Raw genomic sequence first — 11,641 nt, 5'->3', positions numbered from 1 at the left:
CCTTTTTGGCCCCGCCCCTCAGGCCCCTGGGGGCTTAGGACTAAACCGGCAACTCTTTTTGTTGACCTTTGTCCATGGAAGGTCCCTGCAAAATTTCACTGAAATTGGTTCAGGGGTTTTGGAGAAGAAGTCGAAAATGTAAATTGTTTACGGACGCACGACGGACGACGGACGACGATGAACAAAAGGCGATCGCAATAGGTCACTTGAGACTTTGTCTCGGCTCTGTCAAGTCATTTGCTACACAACATTTGTACAAATTCGGGTAATTCAAGGATGTAAATTAAAAACACCTGGCTATGTTGGACACAACAAGACCTCAATCAGAGGAACTAATTTCACAGGAATTTGGCAGACTTATTTGATTTTGAGAAGCTTTTGGTTTGTTTTGTGGTTTACGTCCTGCCAACAGCTATGGTCATTCAAGGATGTGCTATGTTTTGGTTGAGAAGGAAAACTGGAGTGCCTGGAAAACCCCCCACCAAACTTGGCCAGTACAGTGACTGCCCCACATAAACCTCGAACCTGCAACCCGGGTGTTGGACATCCTCACTACTCCAGGGGTTACGCTAACTTTCACTTTCTGCACCCCTGGAATATGTCATAGCAAAATTGAAGGCACAAAGATAGCTATTTGATTGGTCGCAGGTAAAAAAAACCTGACCAATCGCTAGACTGATACCCATCTTTTGAAGATTACAATTTTTAACGTTACGTTCCAGCAAGTTTCTTTTGATGTACATCAAAGGATCAAACTAGCCTGCTTGTCTGCACACTGAGCCTTTAATTTTGCTATGACATATATTCCAGGGGTGCAAAGAGCGAAAGTGATTTTAATAGACGGCCAGACGACGCCTTAACCACTCGGCCACTGCGGCCAAATTTGGAAAAGCAGCTGGACTAAATGAAACAAAGTCATCTTTGGATTCCTGGTAACAAACAGTCTAGTAATCTATGTTTCAATGAGGCTAGGCAGTATACCTAGATACCATTTCTTCGTTTTACTACACAGAGGGCAAAACTACACTAACATGTGTAGTGCCAGATCAGTGGGATTACTTCTCCTAACAATATCAGCATCACTGATTCCTCATAAACAAACAATGCTAACATTATCTTCTGTCATGATAGCAGCAACACAGAAACAACACCAAGGTTAACAAGCTTACAAGGGATCCCGTCTTTAAATGATAGAGCATCGGACATTGCTGATCGACTTATAAATACTTTCTAATGAAGTGAATAGATGCCATGCAATCCACACATACATGTACCCACACAATAACGTACCCACACAATAACGTACCCACACAATAACGCACCCACACATTGTATTTTCCAAACATTTATTATTCAATGGTATTTTGATGAAAGTTATTTTTTTCTGTGCATCTAGCTTTTGTACATTTCAACTATCTGTCAAGAGAGTAAGAAAAATACTTCCTTAAAAGTTTTCAATATACTGTAAGAATACACCCAGTGATTTTTAGCTCATTTTTACAGCCAAGTACAGGCTGTTTCCCAAAATGACCAAAACATGAGGAATGTATTCCCAATTTCAATACAAATCATGCTATATTTTCCCAATTCATAAAGGAACAGGCTGTTGTAACATTTAGGTAAAACAAACACCGACACATCACAATGTAAAATATTTTCTGGAATAAACACTGATGAGCACCAATATTTATAATGTATAGTAATTGGGTTGAGGGTGATTCGAGTACAGGCCCTTTGACCAAACCCATTTCCACAACATTATACCGTAATTAATGTACAACAAAAGAGTTCTACTGTTAGACTTTCATAACTATACAGATTAAGCCACTTGTGAACACGATCAGATCTCTGGTGACCTCTGACCTCATGGGTTAATATCAATAATCTGCCACTTGTTGACCATGGACAGGTAAGGATCTATTCTCTGGTGACCTCTGACCCTAATGATTAATCTCAATAATCAGCCATCTATTGAATATGGAGAGGTCAGAATTAGGTCTCTGGTGACCTCTGACCTCATAGATTTATGTCAATAATCTGCTACTTATTAAACATGGACAGGTAAGGTTCAGATCTCTGGTGACCTTTGACCGTAAGGATGAATGTCAATAAACAGCCAAATGTTGCCCATGGACAGATCAGTATCAGGTCTCTGGGTAACCTCTGACCTCATGGATAAATATCAATAAGTAAGGATCAGATCTCTGGTGACCTTTGACCCCATTGATTAATGTCAATATAGAGTCATTTGATGACTTTAGACAGGTCAGGATCAGGTCTCTTGTGACTTCTAACCTCATTGAATAATGTCAATAATCAGCCACTTGTTTACCATGGCAGATCTGGATCAGATCTCTAGTAACCTTTGACCCTATTGAGTAATGTCAATAATTGGCCATTTGTTGACCATGCATAGGTCTAGGTCAGTTCTCTGATGACCTTTGACCCTATTGATTACTGTTACTAATTAGCCATTTGTTGCCCATGGACAAGTCATGATCAGATCAATGGTGACCTCTGACCCTAATGTCATGAATCATGTAGATACAGTCTCTTGTTGACCTCTGTGATGGAAAGGTCAGCCAGTGGAGGTATGGACTCGGGTGGGAAGCTTCTGTCTGACGGCACAATGGTGTGACTATCTGAAAAAGCAACCCGTAAATGATGTTACTGTATAATACTTGATGACTTCTTGCAATCTCATTAGCAGGACACTAAACATATACATGTGACCAGTTCTCAAAAACTCATGCACAGTAAAACCTCCACATAATGCTCTCTGTTTCATTTGCCACCTTGTTCACTGCCAACTTATTTTAAGGGTTCATTTTTTCATTTTTTTTAGATTTTTTTATACATTTCCCACAACTTATTGCCAAACCCCTCAATAACACCAAAGTTCCTCTTGACAACTGGTGGCAGTATAATGAGGTTTTACTGTAAATCAGTTTTGCAGTGAATATCAATTTCAAAATACATGTAAATAGTCCTACACTTAACTAGGTGTTTGATACATGAATATTCATAGGTAATTTTTCAACATACAAAAGATATTTTTGCATGGTCAGCATGACTGTTATCTTAGCCAAGATGTGCATTTGAAACCTGCAATTCAACATTTAAAAACCTTCCTTTTTTTTTAATTTTCATTAAAGCATACAATTTACCAAATTATGGATATTTGTGAAGGTAAGTATGATGGGATATGAACCTGAAAAGGTTAAAATAACCTTGCCCTTACCTTAGTTGATATCATTGTTGCAGGTTCATATCACATCATATTCACACTAAAGTCCATAGTATGAATAATAAAATCTTAATCTGTAATAACACCTTGGTATACAGGCATAACACCTGGGAGTACAGACGTTTTACCCATCTGATTAAAGGATATGAATCATTATCAGGATAATCATTAATTGTTGTAAATTTATTCAAAATGCCATAACAGGACTTTACAGTTATGATAGCCTGATCGTCTGAGACTAGTAAGAATCTCCAACTAGACTAGTGATTCTAAAAACTGCTAGCCAGATTGACTAGTCAAAAATGATTAACTCATCCACCCCTGAAACTTCATAATGAACTATTCCAACCGTTGATTAGGAAGAGTTCAAATGTGTCTTCAGGGGTGAATGAGTTAAAGCTTAATTATCTTGTTGAATAGTTTTCAGCTATGAAATTGCACATGGACTAATAACAATTGGATATAACTACCCCAACAGACAAGTGGTATTCAAAATGAATTTCTAGCCCTGTATAAACTTCCTACAGTACATTGGCAGATTTTGCTCTCACCTTTGATTATCTCCCTTGATGTAAGTGGCGGAGAGTTCAGAAAGGTCAATCCAAAATAGAGAGAATAGCTCATCAGGAAACAGAAGCACGCAAATGTAGGTAAGGCAACTGCCCATTGTCTGTAAAGTGAAAATCGGTTACAAGTCAGGGTTATATATGTGTAAATTCTGTATATGTTTTGGTCACTAGACCAGCTGCAGCTAGCCCCAAGGTCTACAGCATTTACCTAATGCTGAAGCCTGCAGGTGTGTTAGTAGCTGTATGTGCATATCATCTTGGATGTTGGACATCTAAACAGAATCTTAAAATAATACATATATATATATATATATTAGACATTATGTCAATCTGAATATAGCCCTTTATAAAATAATTGCTTTTCAATGTGTTATTTTGTGTGATGTGAATTATAAAAAAATTAAGAGCTGAGTAAGAGTCCAGTTCATTGTGAAAGTTGAAAACTGTTTCACATGGTCTTTAGGACTATAAGCTTAATTATACCATTCACTCTCTTAGGGCCATACATATCACACGTAATATAGAGTCCTGATAACCTAATTAAGGACTAATGATGCTTCTGATAACCTAATTAAGAACTTATGATGCTTATTTTATTTAACAGAGTTATGATAGATGAGGAATCACCCACACCTCAATGTACATGTATCACCCTTTCTGTGCCAGACTTTTTTACCCTTCATATTTATCTTTATTTTTTCCATGTATTTGAAGACAAAATAAGAAATGTATTTTCCTTCAAGAAATAGTGTTGAACATCTTTCAAGATAGGATTATGTGTCCGATTTCATAATTGAAGAAATGAAAGTAAGAATTTGGGAGACTTGTTCTAAATTAAGAGGAATGTACAGTTTTGATAGCAATTAACCTATTTTACAAAAACAAAAAAAATCATATATATATGTAAAAATGTAGAAAACATCACTATATACTCACTTCTGCGGCCAGTAGTCAAGTCCAAGTTGGTGTAACCATGCATCTGGTACCCACGCCCATACAAGGTACAAAACTGAAAAAATAGGTCATTGAATGTCAAACTAAAGAAACTGTTAGTGAGCTCACAAAAATATACCACCTTGTGCTTAATTACAGTGTTTCTGGAGCAGAAATTAAAGTTTCAAGGGACACAACTCCATGAAATATAGTCAAAGAGTCAAGTCCTTTCTTCATGCACAACTTCATACAAGTATTTTCACTGTGTAAATTTACAAAATAATCCAACACAAGGTTTAGGAGGAGTTGGGTTTACAAGGATCAAGGTTGACAGTCAATCACGAACGGACAAACAAACGGGTGATTCTATAACCCTTCGCAAATTTATTTTGCAGAAGATATACTAATATTTAAGGTACTTGCCAATAAGCATATAATATACAGTATTTATTCAAAACAAAATTTGCTTGTAAATTAGGCCACTTCTCATTTTTTTTTTTAAACCTAATAAGGTTTACAGGATGTGTTGAAAAAGGGTGCATTATATATATTGAGTTTTTTAAAATACCAGTTTTAAATGTGTTTGTGAGGAAATGATATACCTGCATATGTTACAATACACATCTGTCTTTCAACATACTTTTAAACTGACCATTTACAAATACATGTATTAGTTAAGTATAAACATATTTATTGCCAAAATTAGACATAGGATTAGGCACAGGTTATAACAACTTATCAACGCCTTCTCCCGATATATAACAAATACATGTATACATGTAATCTTATTATATCTAAAGTATACCTGAATGTAAGACAATTAAGTCAGAATTCTTCATAATAGTTTATTTACACCCCAGAGAACATTACAAGCACAACTGGATCCCAAAGGTCTTCTATATGACTTTGCTGCATAAACTTACAAAACAAAACAAATGCCAGCAGGTACAGGAAAAATCCGTAGATGGCACGTTCAGGTGTTGGTGATGGGGAATGTTCCGGCATTCTTTACCACAATCAACGCTGCATGCTCAGCTATAAGCTATTAGGCAGTAACAAATTCACAGTTGATAGATAATTTTACATTGATCTGAAAACAATTCTTTATATATATAACACCAGTTTTAAACACAATTAGATTATAGTAGACGGCCCCCATCTCTTGAAAACTGAATTATTAAGAAAAACATCAACTAATGTTGATCCTTTGGATTGTCTGATACTAGGATCAGAGTAACCAGCTGTTTCAAACTAGAGGGAGTTTTAACACATATATAATATAAAAATAAAGTCATGATTACAGACAGATTAACCTACGTTGATCACTTTGGAAACACAGACTTCTATCGTTAAAATTATTCTTGCTTGAAATATGTCATAAGGCGACAATAACATTACAATAAGCTTTCAATTTTGTATAGCCATGGTCGGGTTGGTAGTTACAGGTGCTCGGGTTCTGGAATTAATGTGATTTAATTAGGTTTCGCACAGGTATCATATGATTTATTAGTATAGTTGGATGCAATACTTAAAAAAGAAGCGTTATATTTAATCTAGAACCCAACTATTAACTATATTATAGTGATGTGATATTATCATGTGCAATGCTTAACTGTAACAAATATATATTCTAAAACCCAAACACCTGTATAGTTACCATATATTTCTATTTGTCCATTTCTATAAGCCCGTGTTTCTTCTGGCCCTGACCCAGCCTTAGACATTTTGACAGATTGTTATCTAGACATCTATAACTAATACTATCTGTCAAAAAGTCTAACGTCTGGTGTCAGGGCCAGAGGAAACTCGAGCTACATTTCTATCTACTAGGTAAAACAGCTGTTTCCTACATGATCTATGACGGGAACAAGTATATCAACATCCTGTAGCACACTGTGCTTACTGTTTACCTTGATACTAGTCTAAATCATGAACCAAGCAGAATATTGTTTCAAGTTCTTCTTTTCCTTCCTGTAAACACACCGCAAAATTATAATATAGTAAACCGTATTAGGTCATTGTATATCCGGAAAGAATATTACTTTCTTTCAACATTGATAATTCAATGTTATTGAATTTTTAATGAACATTTCTTACTTAATTTTATTTTGCTATATATTTATATATTTAGATCAAACAAACATACTAAAGAAACAGAATGTAATGAACTTTTATTTGTTTCCGGAAAAAGATATACTTATGTTTTCTATATTATAGTTGATTAAATACCGGAAGTACCATTTCTGTTTACATCATGGCGGCGATTGTCTCCACTGGTAAACAGTGGAAGGATTTTTTCGAGAAAAATAACCATTTGCCACCTGCAGAAAACCGGGAACAAGCTGCTCCTGAAATATCAACTCCGATTTGTATAAGCCTGACGGGAATTGAAGGTCTATTTGTTCGAGTAAGTATTCAATTTTAAATTTATATTTTGCCGCGTGTCTGAGCATGTTTTGATGCGAAAATGTTGACATGGATTTTACATTATCAGTTCTCTCACAGCAGAAAATATACAAATATTGTGAATATTTTGTATAAAGGATATAGTTGTCTTTGTCCATCGCAAAGAAATACATGTAGCAACCTCAATCCAACATAACACTTAATAAAGAAATTCAAATTTAAGGATCCAGAGATACAAAGAACAGTGTAAAAGAAGATGATTTTATGTCGTATTCATCAAACAAACGGGTGGGTTGTCCTGCTGGGTGTCTTCGGCAGTATGTTTCAGAGTCAGAATCAGTTCCGCGCTATCACAAGGAGACAAACACATATCTCAGCCTCCCAAAACACACACGCATGCATCTTGCACACAGTGGAGGCCGTCCTTAAATGACCTGAGCATATAGATGTTGATAGGATCTAACAGCAAGCAGCATGTGATATTTGTGGAGATGTTTGCTTGAGAGACCTATCTAGGGACCATCCAGTGCATTACAGAAAATGAGAAAGGAGTTGCGGCTGACATTCCCATTTAAATTAAAGTGGTCAAAGGGTTAGTGCCAGCACTGGTACTGCCACCTCAAAATATTGTTAACTGACTATGAAGGTTTCCAACAAACAATTAATTAAGCCATACAGATGACCAATTAGATCATCTGTATGGTTTAAAGGATAGGAGAGCTTCTACCATGTACAGAAACCATTTAAGGTGTCTCTTGTCAATACCAGCAACAATTCTAGTCTACAAAAATATGTACAGCCTCTTCACAAAGAGTATTCCTGATTGGAACCATTTAAAGGAGTAAATCGTCTTCATCGGGAAACTTGAGGCATTCAAGGCGGCTCTGCAGCACTGAAAACCATTTTTAACATGCACTCTCCATTTTAACTATGCAGGTATTGGATTCTAACAATATATGAACCATTGTATCAAACATAAGAAACACTAGTACTTTAGTTTGTGCATTTAGGTGCATCCCTGATCCAGGGGCACAATTGCAGGAGATGGCTTCTGATTGCCTAAGAGATTGTCTGATATGACGGATGGTGAGAATATTTAATATGTATATTTTCAGTATTATATGCACTGGTAATTCAACAGTGATCTTTTTAAACCATTAACACATTTGAACCTTACCAAATCAAAGACTGGTTAAGTCCAGTTTAAAATTGTTGGGGCGGGGGTGAGGTAATAGTCCGCAATAACATATATGTATATATGCATGTATTTATGGGGCAAAGAAGTAATTCCAACAGTGTGGACAAGTTTAGGTTGTCAAATTTTCGGAGCGATCCGCTCCTTTTTCAAGACACAGTGAAACAGAACAGTTACATGTACATATACATCATATTACAAGAAGATAGAATTGATATACTATAATTGAAAATATAGCTATTATATAAAACCAATAGTCCCTTATAATATATAATGATAAATGAATGCATAAACCTATGGCTATGGTTGCTTTTCCTTGGTGAACATATAGCAAGATTGATTATATTTTAGTTTCATGTGTGATCTAAGACTCACGTATATGTAACAAGCCCCCAAGTTTTGGCGAAGAATTTCTCAACTGCATTTTACTACTAGCATATCTCCCCCTAGTTTAGAACTAAGAATCAGACATCCAAGTGATCAAAATTATCAAAGTTAATTGTTTTCTAAATACATATATGTAATTCAATATTCTAGAGACAGCGGCCAGTCTAGAGTGATCATACGCATATTTACTACCTTTATTCTTGAGTGATTGGAATATATAAATGGCTTTGATTTATTTATATGATAGAGTTTTTGTGAAAGGAACCAGGCACTGTAAAGTACATATAAAGTTACCTGTATTGTATATCTACATAGTTCATTGGAAATCACAGACATCTGTCAATGGGTTTTTCCACGTCAGGGTTAGGTCTCCAATCCCCTTAATATACTGGTAAGATATGGTATAAGATGCTGTAATGTGCCATGATTATGGCGAACAGGCTTGATTGCCCTTAGACTGATCTTTACTTATTGTCAATATTGTGCTGTATTTTACATTATACTCAAAATACTTAAAACTTTCATGAGTAAATAAAAGACATAATGCTGGGATCCCTTCCCAATGGAAAATTCTTTACCATTTAAATCACAATTAAAATTAATTGCTAAATTTTTATTTACCAAAATCTCTGAAAAATTCCCAATTTAAAAACAAACATTTAACAAATAACATCTCAGCTTGTTTTCAGTTCACATGACAATGCAATGGTATCATCTAAAATGAAATAACTTTTGATTGATAAGGATATTTAAGTCATTTAGATGATACTTTGCAAAAAATCAGTGTCGGTGGTATCATTTCACAATTCCTAATTTGGTATACACTATACAGAGATAATCCTGTATAGGGGGCCATAATGTTCCAATTTTATTTTATTCTTATTTAGAATCGTCCCTCTCGATTTTGATATTGACTAAAAAATGCTGAAAATGGGACACTGCTCTCAAAGTCCAGGAATTTTCCCAGGGTATATACCACAACACATTTTCTCGATTCGTGAGCATCATGCATCATTTGCAAATTAGTGAAAAAAGCTTTGACATAAATCAAGTACTTCATTATTACAATAGGAATATTTGGTTAAATTATTGGTGTAGGAAAGGACTTTTCTACTTTCAAATCCAAGGGTTCTCATCTTTTTCCTTGCCTTGTACAGTCAACATTCACAATAAATGGACATGAGACCTTACTTTTTCCCAAAAATAAAATATCAAACTAATGCATAAGATAAATAGCATAATAGATGATGGCAGGCTTAACTAATTTATGCAGCCATAAATGAGATGAAATGCTAATTTATGTTAAAAGATAGATAAAGAACTATTCAATATCCTTTGGTAACTGTAATGAATTATAAACTGCAGTGCAATCTAAAGTTATAGTTTATATACAGTAAAACCTTGTTATAAGTATACTGCCACCTTTTGTTTAGCCATGTGGGGTTGCCACATGGTTTGGCAACACATTGACTTGTATGGAATTGTAATGAAATATCAACTTTATTTTACAACAATTATGAAACAAGTTATATCAAGTTGTATTAATCACTCTCGTTGGCTTGGATGTTAGCTGTTGGGGGTCTTAATGTGGAAGGAAACTGCAGTATCAGGATTCGCACCCGGCTGCCTTAAAGCTTGGTTAAAGGCAATTACAAGTGCGCTATCCACTGCGCCATACGACTGTCCTGTGCATTTTGACAGTAGGTAATAAGGTAGCAAACAAAACCAGGGACATTCTAATGATATTCGCTGTGTACAGTATACTTAATTTGATGCAGTCGTTTCATGAACCTGCAGGCAATTAAATGTAAACTTTAATAAAAAAAATAACTGAAAAAAAATATTATTGACACATAAAATAAATAATTTGTTCCGAAATGATACTTGGAACATTTGTTCATTAGATTTTTATCACAGGTGATGGATATTGAGCAATATAAATGTGTTATATATGACATCTAGGTGATACGTACATGTAGATGGAAGTGAACATGAAAGGGGAACAACTCTTATAGTACTATACAGATTGGAAAATGATATCTAGGGAAAGTTGTCCAGGACAGGAATTGGTCATTTATCAATGGTTAAAATTTCAGAAAAATCTTGGCCTGGTCTGTAGACACCTATACAAGAGAAAATAACTTGGAAATCTATTGAAGGAATATTAATGATAACAGTTGATTTTATAAATAAATGATGTTTATTTTCATTGATTCAAAATTATTGAAATATCAATAGGGATATTAGTTTCATTTATATTTGACAAAGACAGTTATATAAATTAGTAATGGCCTTTTATTTATAATAAAATGGCAAACAAATCCATGCCAAAAAAAGTCAAACAAATTCGGAACACTTCTTGGTTGGATATGCATGTACATATACGACACAGAGCATAGGGACATATTGTACCTTTTGTAAGCCCTGATATAAAACTCTACCCCACCCCTGGTAGTCATTACTAATAGATTTGTACAACCCTTGAACACATCATCTAAAAATCAATAAACTTATAAAACTATTTTTATTATAGAACATACATTTACTACATATTATAAATTATCAGGGCTTGAAAATGAGGGTTTAAGAGCCCGATAGTTTATGACCTAAGGGAAATCTCCAGTCGGAATAATCACAGGATTAAAAAACTGCTAGCCAGACTCACATGTCAAATTCTTATATAATATATATATAATGTTTTTTTTACATAAATCTTATAACAGTCTGTTTCTTTATTATTTGGGGAAAATATAGCACTTATTTTATTGGAATTGGGAATATATTCCTCATTTTTTGGTCATTTTGGGAAAACAAGACGGTACTTAAAATTTTAGCTAGAGGAAACAGCCTGTATTTGGCTGTAAAACGGAGCAAAAAAATCACTGATACATATATAATACTTTA

At 34.8% G+C, this 11,641-nt stretch overlaps 2 protein-coding genes across 3 annotated transcripts in view; one reads left to right on the top strand and one right to left on the bottom strand.

The window, feature by feature from the left end:
- Nucleotides 1-625: 625 nt before the first annotated feature.
- LOC110467132 (phosphatidylinositol N-acetylglucosaminyltransferase subunit P-like) lies at nt 626-6,740 on the bottom strand. Of its 2 annotated transcripts, none has more exons than XM_021524067.1 (5): nt 6,660-6,740; nt 5,673-5,791; nt 4,753-4,825; nt 3,799-3,917; nt 626-2,642 (listed from the first exon to the last, which is right to left on the bottom strand). In XM_021524067.1, the coding sequence occupies exons 2-5, from the start codon at nt 5,752-5,754 to the stop codon at nt 2,530-2,532; spliced, it is 387 nt and encodes a 128-aa protein (XP_021379742.1). In that variant the 5' UTR covers nt 5,755-5,791; nt 6,660-6,740; the 3' UTR covers nt 626-2,529. The 2 variants fall into 2 exon arrangements, with proteins under 2 accessions (XP_021379742.1, XP_021379743.1); XM_021524068.1 differs by having other exon boundaries at nt 5,673-5,784; nt 6,660-6,735.
- A 255-nt stretch (nt 6,741-6,995) lies between these two features.
- The window catches only part of LOC110467111 (nephrocystin-4-like), a 51,207-nt gene continuing 46,561 nt past the window's right edge, over nt 6,996-11,641 (top strand). The window contains exon 1 of the mRNA XM_021524039.1: nt 6,996-7,156. Coding sequence (XP_021379714.1) covers nt 7,004-7,156 — 153 coding nt within the window. The 5' untranslated portion in view covers nt 6,996-7,003. The remainder of the gene's footprint in view (nt 7,157-11,641) is intronic.

This window comes from Mizuhopecten yessoensis, unplaced genomic scaffold (assembly GCF_002113885.1).
Source record: "Mizuhopecten yessoensis strain PY_sf001 unplaced genomic scaffold, ASM211388v2 scaffold11161, whole genome shotgun sequence".
Lineage (NCBI taxonomy): Eukaryota > Metazoa > Mollusca > Bivalvia > Pectinida > Pectinidae > Mizuhopecten > Mizuhopecten yessoensis.
The sequence above is the reverse complement of the archived record's forward strand: the minus strand, read 5'-3'. Positions and strand labels throughout refer to the sequence as shown.

Excerpts from the sequence above, each read along its gene's own strand:
- LOC110467132 (XM_021524067.1), bottom strand. The coding sequence starts at position 5,754 with ATGCCGGAACATTCCCCATCACCAACACCTGAACGTGCCATCTACGGA. Across the intron at positions 4,826-5,672 it reads GCTGGCATTTGTTTTGTTTT|TTTTGTACCTTGTATGGGCG; the intron begins GTAAGTTTATGC and ends CTATTTTTTCAG. Across the intron at positions 2,643-3,798 it reads ATCAAGGGAGATAATCAAAG|ATAGTCACACCATTGTGCCG; the intron begins GTGAGAGCAAAA and ends TTGCTTTTTCAG.